Below are 24,682 nucleotides of genomic sequence, written 5' to 3'. Positions count from 1 at the left end.
TTTGCTGTGGGTCCTCATTTCATCTGAAGCTGGGAATTGATTAACGCAGTCCCTGACCAGTGGTAGAATGGTGCTAACAGAAGGAAGTTGTGGAAAGGAGAATGGATTTGATAAGCTCCTGAGCATCCTAATGATATGCAATATGTAGAGAATAGACCCCCATATCAAAAGTGCAGAACATTCAGATGATGAGAATAAACTAGGTGCATCTCACACTGTATATGAACATCCTCTGAGGTGTCTAAAATATAGTGTGCACTTGTTAAAGTGCTTACATTTTGAATTTTTAATATTATAATATAAGATTATGATATAATTATAACACTTCTCTTTTTGCTTCCCTCCCTTCAAATCTTTCTCCATACCCTTCAATGGTCTCTTTCAAATCACAGCCCTATTTTCATCAATTATTGTTTATGTAGTATATAGATCTACACATGTATTCCTAAATATAACCTGTGCAGTCTGTATATTCTTGTATGTATATATATATATATATATATATATATATATATATATATATATATATATATATATGTTTTCATGAATACTCTTTTATATTACTTCTAAACGTGAGACTTAGGCCTGTGATGAATTCACAAACTACAGTACCTGTTGTTTCCTGTATCATGTTGCTTATGGAGTGTTCACAGTTGTAAAATTAATAAACTGCCACATTCATTATATTCTGGTAGGGTTTTCTGGGTGACAGTAAATGGTGCTGTTATATGTATCCCAAGGCTCCACAGTGAAAAGAGGATGATTCCCTTGGCCATGTTCTTGCCTTCTGCTGCTTGGACTTACGTTTCTCAATATAGGCATAAAAGATTTCTTTTTAATGAAAATTGTCTCATACAAAGAGAAAAAAAATCCAGCAGTTGCCCATTTTGCTTGTCCAACTGGATCTCATTGGTCATCAGGCTCTCTCATAAAGCATGCTTCAACCAAGAATTCCTCTGGAGCCTAAAGCAAAGTTGCAGAGTTAGCTGTTTTGTATAACTATAGACAGTTTTGATATGATTCAAGAAAGCAATGCAGTGAGTAGTGTTAGTGTAGGTAAGGGTATGTATAGGTAAGGGATGATGGATAGAAAACCAGAATAACAGAAGGAGCACTGACAGAGTTGTCCAAGATCCTCCAACAGTAATTATAGGATACATCTGAGCAACCCACATAAATCCACTCACCAATGCTTGTGGACCAAGTGTGCAGCCATGGAGACACACTGCTGAAGCAACAACGGAACTACTTTCCCTTCACAGTGAGACAGTATTTATTTTTAATATGAGTAGAAACATTTAAGTATAAAGTGTAGTCATTGGTGTGGAATGGTTACCCAGAGGCTGAAATCTCCAAGGAGCTGGTCAATTATCATGTGTAATAGGGGACTCTCACAAAATTCAGGGTAACACTGGTCTATCTTGATGGCTACCCTAAGAGTAAATAATTGAATAAAAGGCTTACACTTTCTACTTCCTATCCCTACAGATGTAGTCTTGGTTTAAGCATCTGCTTATTTACTATTGCTCAAAAACAAACAAACACTAGCAAAGGATACAATAAATGAGACAGAAGCAGATAGAGGGTCATGTTCACTTTAACTTACACCATGTTTCTTTGTAGTTAAGGCAGGTTTTCTGAGAAGCTTAGCACTGGGAAAGCACTCTTCACTATTGAGGAAAGGCTTTGGTCATGGCTTCCATGTGCCTTGACCCAGACAGGGATCATATGTCAGTTCTTCCTTAGTTCTTTCTCTTCCTTGTTCTGTTTCCATTCCCCTCACAGTAATTCTCTCTAGTCTGCATTCCATCAGCCCACCAAACAAATCACTTCAACAGGACCTCTATCAGGGGCTGCATTTCAGGATCACCTATTACCATTTTAATTGAAGGCATAATTAATTGAAACCCAGAGAAATGACATAATCTTTGCAGAATCACTATTAGTACTATAACACATGATTGCTTTACTCCAAATGCATGTGCTTTCTCATCAGGCACTTGTCATGTGTGTTAGGTGCTATAATTTAGTTGCTAGGTTTTTTGAAGTGCTTGCTGACAGGAGTCTGATATGGATATCTCCTGAGAGGCTATGCCAGAGTCTTACTGATACAGAGGAGGATGCTTGCAGCTAAGTATTGTACTGAGCACGGGAACCCCAATGGAGGAGCTAGAGAAAAGACTGAAGTAGCAGAAGGGGTTTGCAACCCCAAAGGAAGAACAACAATATCAAGCAGTCCCCCAGAGCTCCCAGAGACTGAAACACCAACCAGTGAGCACACATGGAAGAACCCATGGCTCCAGCTGCATATGTAGCAGAGGATGACATTATCTGGCATCTATAGGAGGGGAGACCCTTGGTCCTGTGAAAGCTCATTTCCCCAGTGTAAGGGAATGTCAGGATGATGAGGTGGAACTGGAATAATGGGAGTGGGAGCATCTTCATAGAAGCAGGAGTAAGGGGGAGGGGGTATGGGACAGGGGGAAAGGGGCTAATATTTGAAATGTAAATACATAAAATATCCAATAAAACAGAGAAAGACTGGTACTCATTTAGCCTTTCCCTCTGACTTTCTATGAACTTGTCTTCCAAATTCATACACTTAATAGATTCCTTTAACAAAAACTAACTTAGAGTAACATGTCTGTGCCCCTCTCCTATGAAAACTATTTATGCAGGATTATGTACTCATCCTAGTGAATTATCAAGAATAGTGCAAAGTTTCACTGCATATGAAATACCCCATTGCAAGCAGGTGGTAATGTACTACAATATGACTGAAGCTGTTCTTTTAACAAATATCACCTACAATTTTCATGTTAATTTTAAATGTGGACATTGCTGGAGTGGAATTTGGGAGCAGGGCTAATGGCAGACGATGCTGAGAAGTTTCAGTGCTGAGCCGTGATTTACAACCAGCTCTTGGCCATGTGCTGGGCTTTGTTAGAGATGAAAGATGTGGGAATAAGGCTTCACTCAGAGCTCAGCCCACAGGCTGGAACTCTAGAAAAATTCCTTGGGTCATCTGAAAATTGCTCCCAGTTCCCAGACATCTTTTATCCTAGAGCACACACAACTCAGAAGAGATGACTACAGAGGCTCCTGGACTCTAGGTGGCTTTGGTCTCAGGCAGAATCATCTGTCTGAGGGAGACGCAGTTACCGGGGAAAGGAAAGAGACTATTTAGAGGTCAAGACAGACTGTGGTATCAGAAGAGGTCGTTGAATGGATGACTGAGTACCGTTACGTTAGCTTCATTGTAAGAGCTCTAGGGTTTTGGTGGTTGACTGTGATTTAACTGCTTACCTGCTGTTTGGTTCTCAACCATCACAGCAACTAGGTGAATACAAATGAAAACAGGCAGGGGCCTATAATGCACAGAAACTGTGTAAGTACTGAAAGGGAGAGGTCCCAAGGGTCCAAGACGAAAAGGTCATAGAGAAGGATTCTAGCAATCTTGGAGCTACTCTGTCCCTTCTTTTCTGAAGAGACCATTAAGGCCATTAATTTCTTGTCTATAATATTAATAGAAGACAGATGAGACATTACATGATGTTGAGAGTACATTCAGAAGAATCTCTTCTTTATTTTCCAGAGAAAAATGAATTCTTTGAGAATTTCACATAATGTGTTTTGCTTATTTTCAGCCATCTTCCTACTTCTTAAAGCACTCATGTGCCCATTTTCCACGCTAAGAGTTCCTCTGCTTATTCTGCATTATATGCACATAGTATAATAACTTTCATAAAGTGGTATAGTATCAAACCAAGATCTTGTGCAAGGAGGTAACTCCAGAATACCCAGTGGAAAGGGCTATTAGCAGAACAAAAAGGGCCTCAGAGCCACCAGCACCTGGGTTCAAATGCAGCCTCTGCATCTTACACACTGTGTCTTTCTGCTGACTTTGTTACCACCCCTTACTCAGCTCCAAATTAGGATTGTGTTCTTGGCCAAGGAGTACTGAGGGGAAAAAAAAGCCCATGCTGATGTTTCCTCATTTTATAGAATAAAGTAGCAGGAACCTGACAGAAGACGAGTTAGCGTTTCAAAGTTCCAAATCTTGTGTTTGGAAAAGCAGGCTGTGAAGCAAGGTCCTGCGCCTTTGTTCCATGCCTTTTCCATTCTCCCAGGTAGCTTTCTGACCTCCTGTCATAAAAAACAACTATGCCATAGACCGAGTCTGAATTGTTATAACTATTAGCCTTGTGCCTGGTCAAGAAATCCACACCAGTCAAATTGTTATGTAGATACTAAAGTAAAAGTTACTGATTTGTCTAGAAATCTTGAAATTTAATAATAAAAATGAGAACAACTAGGAAAGTTCTCACGCTTTAGAACTCAAATAAAATTAGTTTTTTTTTTTTTCATTATGCTCTGAAATAGATGGAAAAAAATTACTTGCCATCTGGGAAATACAAGAAGCAGGCTGGATTATACAATATAGAAAAACAATATCAACTCATATACATTGAATGAAAAAGTATAACATAGTTAAAAAAAAAAAGAAAGAAACCCATATTCTGAAATTAACATTTTCAGAGTCTTATTGGTTAAGTGATAATCATGAATAATTCATGATATGCTAAATACAGGGAGCTCTATATTCCACTGAGCTGGATGAAAACTCAATAGACAAAGAACATGACTAATCCAAATATTAAGCTCTTCTATTACTAGCTTTGATCTTGGAGAGCTGTCTCAAAAGATTCCTCAGAGAAGCTGAGAACCAGCCTCTCTCTAAACCAAAAGAAATTGGATCCAAACCATTCTGACCTTAAAATCTTTACCACAATTAAAAACGATGTGACAAGCTCCAGGTGTGTGCTAGGGAGGCGGCTCCCGAGCCTGGAAGATAAAGTTAGAACCCATTTCAAAATTTCCCTCAGATCAATGCCACTCTGAATTTAATAGTGAAGCATGGTTCACTGGGGCCAGCAGCCTGGCGAATTCATAAACAGTGTGAACTTCTGCATCCGATACAGCAGTCAGCCCAGAGCTGCAGGTGCAGAAGGCTGCCACTCAGGTAAGGCCCTCATCTTCTTCAATGTGCCTATGTACCCTTTATCTCATCTTACCTCTCTGTCCCCTAGCCACAGTCAGTAGGACAAAAGACCAGATCATACAGAAGGCTCACGGTGGCACACTGCTTAGCAGAGACAAGCCTGTCTGCAGATACTTCCCCATGACAGCATGTAACCTTTCCAGCCCGAAGGATACGTTTGTGCTGTGCATACTTGTATTTGATGGGTGCTGACTGTTTATTGTTTCCAGGCCGAGGCTTGTGAGGATGAAGGCGTGACTTAAATACAGAATTTTCACAGTTAGGAAATGAGACAGGGAACCCCAAGGTTGCAATAGGAGAGTTACTGTGGGGATGTTGGAGGCTGGTGGGGTGTAACTCCAGGGGAGGTGCTTAGGAAGCCAGAGGTCACATATACAAGTCCCCAGTGTGCTGTGCAATCTACTAATTTATTTTTATATCAAATCTAGGCCAGGTTCAAGCATATATGAATGAAGTGATACTCATATTCATATTTCTGTCTGTGGGTTGTAACCTAAAGCCTTTTGTGACACAAAAGGTTGTGAAACTGCGTGTGGGATTAAATCTTGAACATCTTTGGAATAGCATCACTAGTTTTTTTTTTTTTAATTGGATATTTTCTTTATTTATATTTTAAATGTTAACACCCTTTCCTGGTTTCCCCTCCAGAAAGCCCCTATCCTCTCCCTGCTCCCCCTGCTTCTATGTGGGTTCTCCCCCACCCTTTCACCTACTTTATTTTGCCTCCCCACCCTGTCATTTCCCTACACTGGGATATCCTCACAGGACCAGGAGCATCTCTTCCCATTGATGCCAGACAAGGCCATCTCCTGCTACATATGCAGATGGAGCCCTGGGTCCTCCATGTAATCTTTGGTTGGTGGTTTAGTCCCTAGGAAATTTGGGGGGGTTGATTGGTTGATATTGTTGTTCTTATGGATTGCAAACCCCTTCAGCTCCTTCAGTCCTTTCTCTAACTCCTCCATTGGGGACCCATTCTCAGTCCAATGGTTGGCTGCCAGCATCCACCTCTATAGTTTTCAGGCTCGGGCAGAGCCTCTCAGGAGACAGCTATATCAGGTTTCTGTCAGCATATACTTCTTGACATCTGAGTAGTGTCTAGGTTTCATTGTTGTATATGGGATGGATCCCCAGGTGGGGCAGTTTCTGGATGATGTTTCCCTCAGTCTCTGCTTCACACTGTCTCTGTATTTCCTCCCTTGAGTATTTTGTTCCCCCTTCTTAGAAAATTGAAGCACCCACACTTTTTTCTTTATTCTTCCTGAGCTTCATGTGGTCTGTGAGTTGTATCTTGGGTATTTTGAGCTTTTGGATTAATATCCACTTATCTGATTATTAGTTAGTGAGTGCATACCTTGTGTGTGTGTGTGTGTGTGTGTGTGTGTGTGTATGTGTGTAACCTCACTCAGGATGATAGTTTCTAGTTCCACTGATTTGTCTAAGAATTTCACAAAGTCATTGTTTTTAATAGCTGAGTAGTTCTCCATTGTGTAAATGTGCCACATTTTCTGTATCCATTCTCCCATTGAAGGACATCTAAGTTCTTTCCAGATTCTGGCTGTTGTTTTATGTTGGAGCATCTTTTGAGTATATGCCCAGGAGTGGAATACCTGGGTTCGCAGGTAGTACTATGTCCAATTTTCTAAAGAACAGCCAGACTGATTTCCAGAGTGGTTGTACCAGCTAGCAATTGAACCAGCAATGGAGGAATATTCCTCTTTCTCCACATCCTCCACAGCATCTGCTTTCACCTGAGCTTTTGATCTTTTTATTTTAATTGAACAACTCTATTTTATAAAACAAAGATATATGTACAGATTTTAAGCATTTTTGCATAAAAGTATACAAATGCATTTTTGTCAGTACTTGGTTTTTTTTTTAAAGGTTTGATAGTGTGCATTAAGATATTTCTAGTTACAATGAGCATAAAGTACATGTAAAACAAGATATAACCTGGAATTAGTCAAAGTTTTCTTGGTGTGTAAAGATTAAGCATAATGGTTTTTCATTTTCTTTTCTTTTTTTTTTTCTTGAACTTCATATAGTCTGTGAATTTTTTCTGGGGTGTTCAGAGCTTTCTGGTGTTAGTATCCAGTTATCAGTAACTGCATATTATGTCTGTTCTTTTGTGACTGGGTTATCTCACTCAGGATGATATTCTCTAGATGCATCCATTTTCTTAAGAATTGTCATTGTCTCTGATAGCTGAGTAGTACTCCATTGTGTAAATATACCACAATTTTTGTATCCATTCATCTACTGAAGGACATCTGAGTTCTTTCTAGCTTCTGGCTATTATAAATAGACTGCTATGAACATTGTGATGCATGTGTCTTTGTTGTATGTTGGAGCTTCTCTGGGTTATATGCCCAGAAGTGGAATAATTGGGTCTTTAGGTAGTACCATGTTCAATTTTCGGAGGAATCGCCAGGCTGATTTCCAGAGTGGTTGCACCAGTTTTCAACTCCACCAACAGTGGAGAAGTGTTCCTCTTTCTCAGCATCCTTACCAGCATCTGAATTTTAGATCGTAGCCATTCTGACTGGTGTGAGGTGGAATCTCAGGGTTGTTTTGATTTGTGTTTCCCTGATGGCTAAGGATGTTCCTTAGATGTTTCTCAGACATTCGATATTCCTCAATTGAGAACTTTTTGTTTAGCTCTGTACCCCATTTTTAATAGGGTTGTTTGATTCTCTGGTGTCTAGCTTCTTGAGTTCTTTGTATATCTTGGATATTAGGCCTCTATCAGATGTGGGGTTGGTAAAGATCTTTTCCCACTCTGTTGATGAGTTTTTGATCTTAATCATTCTGACTGGTGTGATAAAGAATCTCAGGGTTGTTTTAATTTGTATTTTCCTGATATCTAAGTATCACTGGTTTTAAGGCACACCTTTGCTATTTAATTTTTGGGTACAATATCAATTCCCCAGTGTCCCCCTCTCCTGATAGATTCTTGTAATTTTCTATCAGTTATAGTTTTACTACACCAATCAATATTCCTAGTTTCAGTGTTGGTCACAGTGCTCATCTTTTCACTGGAGTGCTGGATTTTGAAGTTCATGGAATTGTACCTGTTATGAGTTTATTCTGAGTTCTTGGAAGGTAGCCTTATAACTCATTGTCTCCAGTGAGTAAAATACATCATGTAATTTATTTCTCCCCTTGACAGTAAGAGGAGACATCAGGAGATACCAGGATAGTAGGCATTAACTTTTCAAAATCTTTCCACATGACCAGAGGAATGACTGAACACATCCTTATCTTAAATGCTGGCATGTTTTCCAGATGTCAGGATTAGGGAAAGGTTTGAAACTGTAGTTTTATGCCTAGCAGGCTAAAACTTCAAGCTATCTACAGATTTCAGGGTGGAGAGGGTGTTAGGATGGAGTGTACCTTTGTGAAGGCAAATGGAGGGGGATGGGATCAGGGCAAGGGAAAGGGATAACATCTCAACTGTAAATACAGAGTATCTAATAAAAAAAAGAAATACTCCCTTTAGATGTCCTGCAACAGGAGAATGGATAATACAGAAATACCCTTTTCATAAATTCAAATTATTGAATTTATGAAAAATTAGCTTGAATGGATTCCTAACTGATCCTAAACTTGGATGGATTCAGTTTAGAAAATAGCCTTTCTCCCAAAAATTGTCATTTGTTTATTATTCTGTGGGATTTGGAACTTTCAATTTAGGTTGAAGCTGGACTTACCTAGAGTTCTCCAACGGGGGGACTCAGATTTGAGAGAGTTGTTTATGGGTTCCTAGTAGACAATTTCAGTGTGATTAGTCCTCTGCATTAGCAAAAGTGCTCAAACATGTAAAGTGACATTTTAACACTAAGCATCTGCTTAGGTGTTTTACATAATGGCAAAGTGTTGGGATGTCATGATGAGCTGCCATTTCTTGTTTCAGTGACACAATCAGGCTTTTCAGGAGAAAAAAAAAGTCCACAAGAAATGTATTTTCTGTCTCCACCTGTTAGACATATTCTTGGGTGTGGAGAATAAAATATAAACTGTTGTTTAGGTAGAGAGAAAGAAAAATGTACAGTGAGAAGGGTGGGCTCCTTTCAGACTCCAGATCCACCTGCAAACTCCTCTCACCTCTGAGTTTACTCATGGTCTAGAATTCCCTGGGAAGGACAAATAACAACTGAAAATCTCCCTGCAACCCATGAAGTGTATTAAACCATCCCACAGGGTGAGGCCATCAGATGGGGATGATGGACATGGCCATCAGGAAGCAGAGAGGTTGTGATGCTAAGATTCTTTGTGTAAGGAGATGAGCCGAGGAACCAAGTATGATATGACCTGGAGAGTACTGGGAATAGCATGTGCTGATACAGACAGAGGCGACAGGGCAGAGGAGGAGGCAAGAGAAACTCTTGGTGTGGGCTAGTTCTCTCCCTGAGGGTCCTTAAACTGCTTTTGCATGTTACCCTTTTCTACTCAGGAGCAGCACATCCCTATATGAGCCTTAGTGAAGCTGCAGTTCATATAGCTGATGTGCGTCGCCTCTGGGATGAACAGAGATGGCTGTGGTATTCGCCATCAACAGGTGAACGACGCCATCTACTGACTCTTCATCAGCATGTCCTGTCTTGTTTAATGCCTATTTGTTTACTATCTGTTGTCTTCCAGCTAGATTATGAGATGCATGAAATCAGGAACTTGTCACTCTTCTCCTGTGCCTCCTTAAGACACAGACTACATCAAACATACTTATATTTGTTTAATGGATAAAGGAACAGGTGAGCAATTAGAAGTCAACAGAAAAGCACTCGATGACATTTTCACTAATTACTTAGTTTAATACTAAAGCATGTTGAGTTGGGGCTAGAGAGATGGCTCGGTGGTTAAGAGAGCACACTGTTCTTGAGATCTGCTGCTCTTTTCTGGTCTCTCTGGGAGCTTGCACTCATGCACAAATACAAAGACACAAGTATCTACAGGATTTAAAAAGGACGTTTACAAGGATATTGAATAGTGTAAAAGGATGAGTTGTGAAAGCTGGAATAAAAATAACCGAATCTTTCGGAGAACTTAAACAAGTATCCTAGGGGTTTGGGGTTGGCTGTGCTACTGCTGATAGATAAGAAGGCAGTAGAAATTAATACAAAGTGAACACTCCCATAATACTGCTGCTTTCTGTGTGTGCTGGATAGTTTCCACCAATTTGACATTAGCTAAAGTCATCTGAGAGGAGGAACCTCAACTAAGAAAATGCCCCTATAAGATTAGATGACGGCATTTCTTAGTGATTGACTTAGGAAGGCTCAGCCTATTGTGGGTGTGGCCATCCCTGGGCTGGTGGTCCTGAGTTTTATATTTTAAAAAAGTAAGCCAAGCAAGCCGTGAGGAGCAAGCCAGTAATCCCTCCATAGCCTCTGCATCATCAGGTTTCTGCCCTGTTTGAGTTCCTGACCTGACTTCCTTCGGGAATAAACTACAGTATGGAAGTGTAAGCTGAATACACTCTTTCCTCCTAAAGTTTCTTTGATCATGGTACTTCATTACAGCAATAGAAACCATAACAAAGGCACTGTATGATTTTTCTCATCTTCATGGCAAGCCATAAACAAAGTGTCTGCGTGGTGTAGCATTCCAGGACTGTAAGAAATAACTGAGCTCTAGTGTATGAAGAGAAGATGTGCGTTTTGCTTCCTGGTGTTAGAGGTTTCAGCCTGGCCCATTTGCCTCAGGCACAGGTTGGCAAACTTCAGCAAAACATATGTATGATAGAGCAAAACTGCTGACTTCAGCAAAACTAACCCCTTGAGGAGCTACAATTTGAACCTGGATTGATCTGACTTTGAAATGGACTCTCCTGGAAGCTGCCTCATGGTTTAGGAATTATGTAACAATACCTAGCTCCTGGTGCTAAGACATAACATTTGTTTTCCTGGGGCTTTTGTTTATATTTGTACAGAAGATTACCTTATGCTAGCTATTGGTATTATTGTTACTACTACTACTACTATTGGAATCTGAGATTCCCATTTCTTCATTGTGAGTGATGCTCCTTGTAAAACAACCATTGCCTTTAGCTACATTTTCCCAGTGCACATCATGGCTTTCATTTTCATCTCTATCCTCTCTAGGATCTTACAGCTGAGTTCTCAGAGGAGCTCCTGTTTCACGCTGACTCCTGACTATCCAAGACTAAGAGTGGATAACCCAGTTCTCCACATTTGTACAACTTAGCAAGAAGAAGCTCACACCATAATCCATCTCAGGACTTCCAGAAAACAGCTTTGGAGTATTGCTGGTGAATAATGAGATGCAGATCTTAATGTCTTCTTCTACCTGAGTCCTCCAACTTGAACTTCCTTTTTCATCCTCCTCTACTTGTTGACTAACCATGACAAGATTTTGTCCTAGGTTTCTACTCCAGGCTTCTGACATTCATTAGCCGATAAACTGCAACCCTTCAACACCCTAGTCCATCCTATGTTCATTGCATAGGATGTGAAAAGCAGTTATCAGAAACTATATTTCCTGCCCTAACGTTCTTGCCCTGAGTTGGGAACAATGACTAAACCTTCTCTCATATCATACATAAGGAAGAGAGACACACCACTTCCAACATGACTTTTATAAACATCACGACTATGTTACCCTCCTGGAAAATGGTGTTGACTTCCAGAGTCTCTATCAAACTTATGTGATTGATTTCCTCTTTGAAGCAGAAACAAGCCCTGTCTATAGATGGGTAGAATCAAGTCTCTAGTTACTGTGTCCAGCTCTACTGACAAAATACATAGTCTAAAACTACCATGACCACATGTATTCAACTGGTAGAGTTTAGGATCTTCTGATGGAATACTGACCCCGCAAGTTAGCCAGCTCTTCTGTGACCTGCCACTGTTACAGTGGTTTCTTCTACCCTTTCTGATCCTTCAGCATGCTTAGAGGTCTTTTCTCCTCTGGATCAACTCTGTGTTGGCTTCAGCTGTTCACTAATAATATTTGCAAGTTCTCAAGCTACTTGTAGGAGTAAGAATATACAAGGGATGCCAAATACCTCCTTGTCCACAGGTTTGTGAACACTCTGTCCATGCCGTCCATCCTGAGAGCTGACAGTTGACCACACATTCGACCAGACAGGGAATACTCATCTTCTGAGGTTTTTCCAGATTACGCTGCAAATGCAAAGAGATATGCCTTTAATACCAACCAGATCACTATTCCTTTACAGGCAGGAGTGCCCTTTATTCTGTAATAAATAACCTTTCCATGTTGTAGTGGGAGAACAAAATATTCATTGTTTTATAAATTGGTAACTATCAAAATAACTATTGCTCTTTCACTGGTGACATTTGGTTAGTCAAATTTCTTATTAAAAGTTCAGAACCCTTGCAAAGACCCACCACTCAGGTGCTTGGAAAGTATGAGTCACATAAAACATAGATCTACCAAGTTGTTCAGTCAAGACATTCTGGGAAGGGCTGACAGTATACAGACAGATCAAATTTATCAGCAAGGCTAGTAGTATTCAGAAGAGGAAAAAAGATAAATAAATGATTTTTCTGAGATCTCAAATGACAAATTAGGCAATATAATTACACAGTCCTAATCAGTCAACAAATTGATGAGACAGCTTACTTTCTTCTTTAAAATCAGTGTTTAGATATATTTTGTATGTTGTATTATGACCAAGGTAGAAGATATTTCAGTGAAAAACAAATTATCCCCAAATCAGAGAGTAAATACTGAGGTCTGTGCTTTTGCCTCACATAGATTGTATGTTTAATTAGGAAAGTTTTGGCACGTAACACATGTTAAATAACGTTAGTACATCTACTCAAAGCTAAAATTAGTTATCACATTATGATGACTTTGTAAGTGACTAACACAGAAAGCACCATAAAGGGATCTGTGTCTATTGATGTGATACAGATATGCTATCTAGATTAATAATTTTGACTTCTTCAAGTGAATAGTCACTAAATATATGTTTGATACATGCCATTTCAAAAACAATAAACTGATTTTTATTAATGAATAATTTACATCTTTTCTTGAATCAAAAGAAAATATTTTTTACACACAGAAGCAGCTCAAAACTAATAGCTAAAGGTTTCATAATCAAAACAGAGACAAATATAATATCAGCAGCTCACTTGAGCTTCTGCAGTCCAAAAGTGTGCTTCTGTCAGCTGAAACACCCTTCTTATGCACTGTGAAGGAAAGTTAACTTGGTGGGGACAGGTCTGAGTGTGACCATTGTTTATCTGGAATAGTAGTAGACAGTTGACTTCTCTCCTGAGTTAGTCAGTGTATTAAAGAAAGGCTGAAGGAAAGAAACTCTTCAAATAGAGCCATGATAGTTGGCTAATAGTTGTCTATAGAATGTGAGCCATTTTCAGAGTGCTACGGATTGGGGCGCCCGGTCTTGGACAGACTAGTTTATAGTCAGCATCAGAGGTGACAGCCACTGATTATGACAATACTGATATTTAGGGTTGTTTTAGGCACACTGAAGTCTTTTTTCGGATTTGTGCTGAATCCTCTATTACAACAACTGAGACAGACTTTTGTTAGCCTGTCAACACATTACAGACATTTCTGTAGATGCCTATGATTACTAGCTTTAATCTTGTAAGTTGTCTCTGTGATGCTCATTTCTATTGAGCTGTCCCTATATGCTGAAATTATATCTAGGAAGGGAATTTCAGGTCTTTGGAATGGGTCTGACTGTAGCTTTTCTCCAAATTCCATAAAATTAGAAGAAAAAAAAAAAAGTCAGAACCTCCTAATTTGAAAATTTATATGGAGATCTTGCATAGATTGAGAGAGAGAGAAAAAAAGACAGTAGTATAGTTTGTCATCTGGCAATTAATTGTTAAAGAAATTGTCAGTGCTTTCTATATCCAGGCTCAACATCTATCTTATGTGAAGCAAACATGTTTATCACAAGAAAATGAATCATCTTTCAATATAAGAAGACACACCACAGTAGTAAAGGCATCAACTTCAACAGCTTACCAGAAAGCAGGTACATTTTAACAAGTTCTTGGAAGGACTGAGTTAATTTCTTACTCTTTTGAGTAAGTCTAAACTTACTCAACTGTAAGCACAGTACATCTTTGGTCAGTGTCTGTCATGTCTGTTGGATGTTGTAGAAGCATGAAGACTCAGGTTGAGAGATCCCATCCCACAATCCCACAGGAGTTACCTCCTCACAGTGGTCCATGCTGACAGGCTTCCCATCACTTCGCACACAGCTCAGCAGGCGGGTCCTCACACCCTGGCCACATGAAATGTTTTCACTCAGCTGACATGTGCTCCACTCTATAGGAAGAGGACCATAAACACTGAGTTTCTAAGGTCTAGGCTTATGAGCCAACCACACCCAAGCTCTGATAATCTGTATAGGTGAAAGAGAGAAATGCACAGTTTTACAATTTCTTATATTTCTTTGCTATACCTCATGCAATTACTATGTTAGAAGACAAACATGTAAACAAAACTGAAATAAATGGACTGCATTACGTTAGTGGTTGTTTTTTAGTAAAACAACAAGACACAAACCAAAATGGTGAGAGAGAGAGAGAGAGAGAGAGAGAGAGAGAGAGAGAGAGAGAGAGAGAGAGAGAGAGAGGTTAAGCCATGACACCAATTCTATGTTTGTGTTCCATCCCCAGCCCCATATCCTAAAATCTTAACTTTCAAAGTGGAGTGGAACCTTTTGATGGTTACTGGATCAAGAGAGTGGGAAGCTAAGAAATGGGATTACAGTCTTTGTGAGAGACTCTAGGGAGCTTGTCAGAAGACATCCTGTAAAAGTGCTCAAAGGTGCTATCTTTGGACTAGTAACTTTTGTAGGACTGCCTAGTGGTTTTTTAAACTGATCATGGCAATGCAAAGTAATTCACCGTGCCTCCATAATTAATTTGACTTAAAAAAAGAAAGAAAGAAAACTTTCCTTATAGTTGTGGGTATGAAAGATCCCCGATGATGTGAATGAAAACATCTTCAGATATAGTTCTGCATCTATAACAAACTAATGTATGGTTAAAGAAAATTTAGTATTAAAATATATGCTTTCTAAAAATGACAAGTTTTTGTTGTATTTCTGAAAAATTGGTAAAAGAACAAAAAAAAGCACAGACCCAAAGTAAAAACATAAATCTACCATGCTGTAATTCATCCATGAAAAAAACTAAACACTTGTATCATGAGCGTTCTCAGCTGTTCCAAACGTGCACGAAGCAGAAGTTTTTGGCAGAGCATGTTGCTTGTACAGGCAATATGTTGGTGTGTTCCTAAGTATTGACTCCAATGCTTAGACCTACCATGGTCTTGCATTTGGTGGCATTTTGGAATATCCCCTGGTGGGGCATTGTGGCTAGCAGGCAAAGTATAATAGCAGCTCTCTTGGTTTGGGCACTGCTCTGCATGCTCAGACAAACATAGTGGCTAAATAATTCATCTAATTCAATTCTTATTGCTTTTCTACCTCTCTAGTATCTATGACTGGTCAGGACTCCCATTTAAAAAAAATCTATGGGATAAACACATTGTACACTTGACTAGTATACTACAATAAAGAAAGGCATGAGAATAAGCCACCATTACTCAGTATCTTTTAAAGCCACACTGTTATTCAGAGATAATAGGGGCACTGATGAAATGAATGTTTGTTTCCATGAAAGTCAACTGAAACTAAACTCTCACTGTTTTGTGTCCAACACATACATTTTCCTCTCCCTCCCCAGGGACAGGAGAGAATGCACAAACAAAAGTCAACGTTCAGGCAGAACAGTCATAGTGGGGTCCAACCATACCTGTCAGATTGTACTGGAACTGGAAACAGTTTTCATTGAGCAGACAGGGCCGCACCTGCGAGTCTTCCCCACAAGTTCTTGAGTTCAATGAAGGCCTCAGCAGATGCCGAGTTCTTCTCTGGATTGCATGCGGGTCACATGACTATAAAAGTCAAGAGCAGGCAGACAAGGAGATACAGTAAATGATAAATTATACAGATAATTGTGAACGTGTAGGCACAGAACAGTTACAGAGTGGAAACTGTAGTTAACAGCATTGACGTTGTGGCTACACCTGCAAATGTTACAGCTTGTGGTTAGAAGAGAGAATGATTCTGTGATGCAAGATATATTGTCTCCTTTTTTCATTTCATTTGACAACCAATGTATTTTCATCTTTAAATTAAGTAAAATGACTTCAGTTTCTCTAGTTCAACAAAAATAATCACACAGAATATTAACATGCAAAAATTATTTTAAAATCCAAGAATAAACAGCTACACATAAGAATAAAATTATAAATTTTTGTAACTTGTGTTTTGGCAGTTGCTTATATTAAATATGTTACTTATTTATATTTCAAATGTTATACCCTTTCCTGGTTTCCTGTCTGGAAACCCCCTATCCAATCCTGCTGCAACAAGGGTGCTTCCCAAACCATCCACCCACTCCCTCCCACCTCTCCACCCTGGCATTTCCTTACACTGGGTCATTCAGCCTTCACAGGACAAACAGACACTCCTCCCATTGATGTCTGACAAGGCCATTCTCTGCTACATATGCAGCTGGAGCCATGGGTCTCTCCATGTGTACTCTTCGGTTGGTGGTTTAGTCCCTAGAAGCTCTGGAAGGTCTGGTTGGTTGATACTATTGTTCTTCCTATGGGTTTGCAAAACCTCTTTAGCTCCTTCAGTCCTTTCTCAACTCCTTCATTCTGGACCCAATTTTCAGTCCAATGGTTGGCTGAGAGCATCTGCCTCTGTTTTTGTCAGGCTCTGGCTCTTTCTCAACTGAGGAATACTAAATGGCTAAGAAGCACCCAAAGACACGTTTAATATCCTTATTTGTCAGAGAAATGTAAATCAAAATAACCCTGATATTCCACTTCACATGGGTCAAAATGACTAAGGTCAAAAACTCAGGTGACAGCAGATGTTGGTGAGGATGTGAAGAAAGAGCAACACTTCTCCATTGTTGTTGGGATTGCTAGCTGGTACAACTACTCTGGAAATTAGTCTGGCTGTTCCTCAGAAAACTGAACATATTACTACACGAGGACCCAGATATATCACTCCTGGGCACATACCCAAACAGAGCTCCAATATACAACAAGGACACATGCTCCACCATGTTCATTGCAGCCTTATTTGTCATAGCCAGAAGTTGGAAAGAACCCAGATGTCCTTCAACACATGAATGGATACAGAAAATGAGGTACATTTACCCAATGGGATATTACTCAGCTATTAAAAACAATGACTTCATGAAATTCTTAGGCAAATGGATGATACAACAAACTATCATCCTGAGTGAGGTCACCCAGTCACAAAGGAACACAAATGGTATGCACTCACTGATAAGCAGATACTAGCCCCAAAAGGTCAGAATACCTAAGATACTATTCATAGACCTTATGAAGCTAGAAAAAGGAGGTCAGAATGTGGATGCTACAGTCCTTCTTAGAAGGGAAAACAAAATACTCGTGAGCAGAAATACAGGGACAAATAGAAGAACAGGTACTGAAGAAAAGATCATTCAGAGACTGCCTCACCTGGGGATTCATCCCATACCTAGCTACCAAACCCAGTCACCATTACTGATGTCAAGAAATGCTTACTGGCAGAGCCTGATATGGATGCTTCCTTAGAGATTCAGACAGAATCATACTGATGAGATGAGGATGCTTAGAGATAACCATGGGAATGAATACCGGGACCCCAATGAAGTAGTTAGAGAAAGAACTGAAGGAGCTGAAAGGGTTTGCAACCCCTTGGGAACAACAACAATATCAACCACCCTCCAGAGCTCTTAGGGACTAAAACACTAACCAATGAGTACACATGGAGAGACCCATGGTTCAGTTACATATATAACAGAGGATGGCATCAATGTGAGTAGAGGCCTTCACTCTAGTGATAACTCATTTTCCCAATGTAGGGAAATGCCGAGGTAGTCTAGGGATTGGAGTGGGTGGTTGGGAAATGGAGCATCTTCATGGAAGCAATGGCAGAGGGAGGGGGAATGGAAGAGGAGGAAAGAAAATAACATTTGAAATATGAGAATATCCAATAAAAAGGATAAAAGATAAATTATCCTTTTTGGTTTATCTTATTGTTTTAGATAATTTAGACATATTGAAATCAAACATTTCAACCAATTCTTCTGTCAATTTCTTACCCACAGACACAAACAAATTTCTCTTCAATTTTGTCAAAACTTAGTCATCACATTTTCAATCACTTTCTTTTCTCTGGTAGATGTCACAAGACATTCCAAAAACCATGATTTTACCCTAATATGGTGGTAAGTGAAGAAGATGAAGGAGAAGTAGAAGTAGAAGGAGAAGGAGAAGAAGGGGAAGGGGAAGGGGAAGGAGGAGGAGGAGGTGAAGAAGAAGAAGAAGAAGAAGAAGAAGAAGAAGAAGAAGAAGAAGAAGAAGAAGAAGAAGAAGAAGAAGAAGAAGAAGAAGAAGAAGAAGAAGAAGAAGAAGAAGAAGAAAAAGAAGAAGAAGAAGAAAAGAAGTAATAGTAGTAGTATTATTCGAAGAAATCTTTAGTCTAGTGGTTTTCATCCTTCCTAATGCTGTGAGCTTTTAATACAGTTCTTCAAGTTGTGGTGACCTCCAACCATAAAATTATTTTTGTTACTCCTTCATAACTATAACTTTGGTACTGTTATGAATTGTAATCTAATAAAGCATGATGTGCAGATGGTCTTAAGTGACCCCTGTGAAGGGGTTGTTTGCCTCACAAAGGTGTAGAGACCCAAAGGTTGAGACGGGTTGCTTATAGATCTTAATGGTTTCTTCATTGGCACAAAACTCACCAAACAAATATCTTCAGACAATATTCATATTATTTATATAAAAACATAGAAATTATTTCTTAAATACGCAAAAATGATGTGCAGACAGAAAACTCAAAGTCAACTTTGGACTAATTTTTTGAAACGAATAAGACACACAGATGAAGGCTATTTTCTAGGTAGCCTGTAACCAGCATGACCACATCCCCTTTAGATCATGAATTCTTTCAAGAATTGGCTTTCTGTCTCAATATCTTTGTAAAGCAGAATTTCATAAAGTTCAAGCTTTCCTTGGTACCCTGTATCTTCTTACATTTTGTTCACCCTATAAGCAATCCTTCTTACCTGTATTTAATTCTTGTCCTTATCTTAAAGGAAAATTAACATCCCACCCAGCAACTTCTACCCACTTCTTTAGACTCAGCACCTAAAGAGCAACTGACTATATACTGAGTATGTGTGGAGTATACATGTATGTGTTTTTTATGAGCTATCTTGAAGACCAATGTCTTAATATTTTGGAACAATGTCTGATGTGGCAGATGGAAATATGTGTCTGTTCTGCAGGAAGCTTGTTTATCTCGGACAACCAGGGTAGGTTTTTATAAACTTCTATTAGTAAACAAACAATAAACTGCATAGCGGTCATTTTGCCTTATATCGGTTATCCTCGGAGTTCTATATATCCAACAAGAATATTCTCGTTACTCTCACTCTTACATGTCTCAAACATTCTTGATGGAAGCCATTGTTAACTTAATAAAACATCAATAAATGCATTTAATGAACTCATAGAATAGATAGTAGATAATCTAAACCATCCAAAATAAATTTAGATAGAAGGCTTTATTTGATATCACTGAACTATTAAAGATTACAGTGGGCAAAATGTATTATTATGCCAGGTATTTGTAAATTTAGATTATTCTGCTGATTTCTTTCTTGAAGATGAGCCTGACTTCAGATCCTGGTCTTGCTAGTTCCTGTTAGATACAGGAAACCATTGTAGTCACTGGGTTAAAGTTTATCTGATAATCAACAGAAGGATGCTCCCTCAGTTTTCTGGTTCTCATAAGGTCAGTGGATGCAAGCTCCTGAACTTCATTTTTCTTATTTGGACAAACGTAGCAAAAAAAAAAAAAAAAAAAAAAAAAAAAAAATGCACAAGGAAATACTGAAGTGCTTTGTAAGGATTTTTAAAAGAAAATTAATCCCTGCTTCAAAGTTAAAAAAAAAAAAAAAAAAAAAAAACTGGGCCCAAAGTATTTCTTCTTATGCCTTTCATGAAATTCCAAAGAGCTAGTAACTTACATTAAAAGGGCTTTTCACATCAAAGACAACTGGACAGGGAAGTCAAAAGCAACAAAGCATACTGACTCATCTCCGTTAAGACTAGACAGTGAGCCAGTGAGGAGCAGTGGTGGGATCTCACAGGGTACCTGTGATATGAGAACTAGGCAAGAGAAAGCAGAACAGGAGAAGCTGGACAAAGGGTCAGAGTGATGACAAGGAGCAGACAACTAAACTGAGACCCAGAGGGTCTACTCAAAGGGACAGGAGCACAAAGAGGCTATGGGAAGGCCCAGTGAATCCCTGCTTCCTGCTTCCTTAACTCTTTGCATTGATACTTCAAAGCTCCTATCCTTCCAGAACATTCTACCGCCCTTCAGCACACCACGGAAGACAAATAGATTGTTAGATCCTCAAAGTGGAAAACTAGGAAGAGTCACTTCAAACGATCGGGAGGGACTGTCTGGAGCAGGGAGAGGAGAAAGGGAAACTAGGAAATCTCGGGGTAGCAGATTTAGTTTTGGAGAGTCCCTTCCAAAAGTTCGCCCAAGTAATTTTACAGAACAAGAAATGAAGAAAGAAATGTAACTCCACGTGAGAATGATGGATGGCGTAGCATCCTGCAGGTAAGATGGTGAAGCAGAGTGATCCACGAGAAACAGAAGGGAACTATACGTTCAAAAGGAACCAAACTAGCTAGGAAGTGGCAGAGGAACAAAGAGAAGTAAACATAAATAAGAATTATAGGAACTCAGAAACCAAGTCACTGGCTCCAGCAAACAATTCAAAATAAAAGGAAAAGTCATTTTCGGGAAATGAGAAAGAAACACAACATTAAGAAGTGTAACAAATCTTGTCTTTATAGATGTGGAAAAAATGCTGAAATTAAGCACTGAAAAGACACCGGGAGAGTTTGAGGAAAGCTAGTGAACAGAGAAATGAGACAAAGCAGACATCACGCATATAATAAGACTTCATAAGAAACCAAAGCAGAAGCACAGACGCTAATGACAGAGAAAGAGGGAAAAAAAACCCTTTAAGGAAATGTAACTGTGAAAACAAAAGGGATTGGAAACTGCCCATAGAAAAGAGCACACCAGAGCTGTCAATATGGAAACACATTCTAGTATAATTATTTAGCTTTGAACAGGAGGGAGAAAAAAAAAAAAAAACCCCTTAAATATCAAAAAAAAAAAAAAAAAAAAAAAAAAAAAAAAAAAAAAAAAGAAAGAAAAAGAAAAGGAAAGAAAAAGAAAAAAAGGTGCCAGATGGCTTATAGAGGAAGCAAAATCACACTCCCATATTGTGGCAGGGAAACTTTATGTTAGAGAAGCATAGAAATATGATAAAGATTCACATTTCAAAGGATCTGAGGATATATTAGGCTGCAAGGCTGATTTTCAATTACAAATATCTGAAGATGAACTGGTAGTAATATACAGGTACTCAGGTGATATTGCTGCCATGAGTATGTTCTTCAGGATCCATTGCAGACTTAGTGTGTTCAAATGGCTAGAAACCATTATTATTCAGATGTGAAATGAGCCAACCTTGTATATGGGACATCTGTCATATGGCTGGTCACTCTGAAAAAATGTATAAGGAAAACAGTGAGAGTGAAGACAAAAATACAGTATCTACAAATTATGTTCAGACTTGGAGTATTTCTATTGGTGACCACGTAGGTATTATTGTCATGAGATTTCCTCCCATGAATATGTAATAAAGAATCTAAACATTACATATGCTATGACTATAATCACTCATTCTCCCCGGTAACTTTATATCATGGAAAACGTGAGATACAGGTATTAGAAAGAGTAAGAATAGATCTCTGTGGTTCACATATAAGTGATAAACACCACCATGAGGCACCTTTATATTTCATCTTCAAAGTAAAGGAAATAATGAACGGCATCTCAAAGTTCTGTCTCCTAAAGCGGCTTAGAAACAATGACACACTGACACACGTGTCTCCAGAACCCTAGCTCTCTTAGAATGATGGTGAAGGTTATCTCCAACAAAACAAGGCAGGCCTTTTTAGCAAAACACCTGATTAAAAATCTAACAGAAAAAAATGTGTCCAGAGGAGTCTGAACACCCTGCCAGGTCACACCTATTTAAATGTTTACAGAACACATTTGAAAATACCACTAGAATCTAAGTTTAGGGTTGGTGACAAATGGCACAAATGCAAAGCATAAGATTTATTTAAATCTGATGCCATAAGGGCGTGAAAGAGAACTTTGTGGTAAATTTGCCAAGAGAAGCATTTTCCTGAATTATCTGCACAAAAGGGCCAGCAGGAGAGCAATAGCATTTGCAACGTAATCCTCCTCCTCATGGGTGATTCCAGAAAGAAATGAGGTCTGCTGATGGAACTGGAATGTTGTCATTTCAAGTTTCTTGGTTAAAGGGCACAGACATGATACACCAATGCCAGTTGTTAAACGCAAAACAAAACAAAACAGCAGCAGCAACAACAACAAAGAGGTGGGACCTGGCAGTACGTTTCTTGATGTATTATAGCTTCTGTAAAGGATGTTCATCAAAGATTGATGGAGGCTTTGCAACTCCCAAGTTACAGGGAATTCAAGGAGAGAGAGAGAAACATGCTTAACCTAACCATGGAAAACTGGGTGGAAACAGTTTATAGAATAGGTGCATTATGAGAAGGGACATGTGAAAAAGAAGACAAGGTTATATAACTTAATAAATATATTAGTCAAAGCAAAGCAAAGCATTCCAGTGTCACCCTTTAGCAACAATAATTGGTTACAAAGATCCTTGAGTATCTTCGGTCATGTGGTATGTTTTCTTGACTGCATAGAACTTTCACTTTGCTTTGGTGTAAACTTTCATGGCAACTTTGTAATTAATGAGTGCTTACTTCAATTCCCTGAAGAGGATATCAAGAACCTAGAAATTCTGATCAGATTATAACTACTTGTAACATAACCCATACTGTTTATATGTATAGATATGAAAAGATTACCTACAAAATCAGACTTGTTTTACTTTTGTGTAGAAGGAGCTGGGATGTTCTTTCAGGGCAATGGGAAGGTTCATTCATGGACATTGGTTATTGGTCACTTCGTATTTATTTTAATTTGCAATTTTAAAAAGTTAAGTTAAATCTTTTACTATTCTTAAAATAATAATGGATTGTTTCCACTGTGAGATTTGATAGATCCCCATTAACAGTCCTTTTCAAAGTGCCTTATTTCCCACGGAGTTAATAGATGTCAAGAAAGAAAGGAAAAACAAGGCATTCCCTAAATGCATTTAGAGCTCATTGAACTCAGTGCACTAAAAAATTTTACCACAGAATTGAACTTTTGGGCACAGTCTGCTATTACAAACTGAAATCCACCTGTCCTTTTTTGCCCAGTAAATGGACAAGACTCCACATCTTAGCCTTTCTTGTGGAAGTATGAGACCCAGGAAGTAACTGTGTTTGGACATTAGCAGATCAGAAGAACATATGTGATTGATAATCCTATTTCCCATTGTTCACAACTACAAGTCCTCTTCCCTGCCCTAGTTTCCCTTAGATATGTTCAATAGTGACACCAGATTAGACTTAGAAGCCAGGCTTGAAGTGGCAGATTCATCATCTTGCCTGAGGTTTCATAGAACCAATAGTGTCCTTTCTCAGCCTAGAGATCCACCTGGGACCACCTGGGATTTTTTTTTTTATTACAAATTATCTGCAATCGCTGCACAGTAAAGTGGATTCTCTACAACTCAAAATTTTATGCTACAGAATCAAAAGACATAAAACGATACTAAATTCCTTACAAATGGTAACTTTCTTAATTTTTCATCTATGAATTCCTTGGACTACTTGAATCCTTGTGTAAAGGTTTCTATTCATTAAAACAACATTAATAATAAACTAAAGAGAAAACACAACAACAACGAATAAAATAGCACTGCATAGATTTTTTTTCATATTCTGTTTTTAAAAGATCATGACTTGCTTTCCCAAAAGACATACAATTGTATTTTAAAGGAATGTATTAGAAATTTTTTAAAAATAGTGATTTTATCTTCCCTTTAAAGAGTACATATTAAATTAGATTTTGAAGAAATTAAGCTTATTTTACTAATGTTTTGTTTATTGAAAGGTAGGATACAGTAGAAGAGATTGATACATAAGTCAAAGAAAATATTAAATCTAAAAAAAAATTCTTACACAAAAATTCAGGAAATCTGGGATACCAAGAAAAGACCTAACCTAAGAATACTAGGTATATTCCAAGGTAAACCAGGTATAACTAGGAATAGAAGAAGGTAAAATGTCCCAGTCCCAACGTCCAGGAAATATCCCCCCCCAATTCATAGAAGTAAACTTTTCCAGCTTAAATAAAGAGATGCCTATAAACAAAGAAGAAGTGTATAGAATACTAATTAGACTAGACCAGAAAACACTCCTACCACATAATAATCAAAACACAGAATCTATAGAACAAAGAAATAATATTAAAAGTGGCAAGGGAAAGTGCCAGGTAACAAATAAAGGGAGACCTATCAA

The 24,682-nt window shown here is 38.6% G+C and overlaps 1 protein-coding gene across 1 annotated transcript in view; it reads right to left on the bottom strand.

Moving 5' to 3' along the window:
• Positions 1-24,682, bottom strand: part of THSD7B (thrombospondin type 1 domain containing 7B) — a gene marked incomplete at both ends in the record, with an annotated part of 731,038 nt that overhangs the window by 33,534 nt on the left and 672,822 nt on the right. Inside the window, 3 exons of the mRNA XM_080917661.1 lie at positions 12,087-12,204; positions 14,241-14,356; positions 15,853-15,994. Coding sequence (XP_080773787.1) covers positions 12,087-12,204; positions 14,241-14,356; positions 15,853-15,994 — 376 coding nt within the window. The remainder of the gene's footprint in view (positions 1-12,086; positions 12,205-14,240; positions 14,357-15,852; positions 15,995-24,682) is intronic.

Source organism: Micromys minutus, assembly GCF_963924665.1.
Source record: "Micromys minutus genome assembly, chromosome: 6".
Lineage (NCBI taxonomy): Eukaryota > Metazoa > Chordata > Mammalia > Rodentia > Muridae > Micromys > Micromys minutus.
This window is presented reverse-complemented; position numbering and strand designations above follow the sequence as displayed.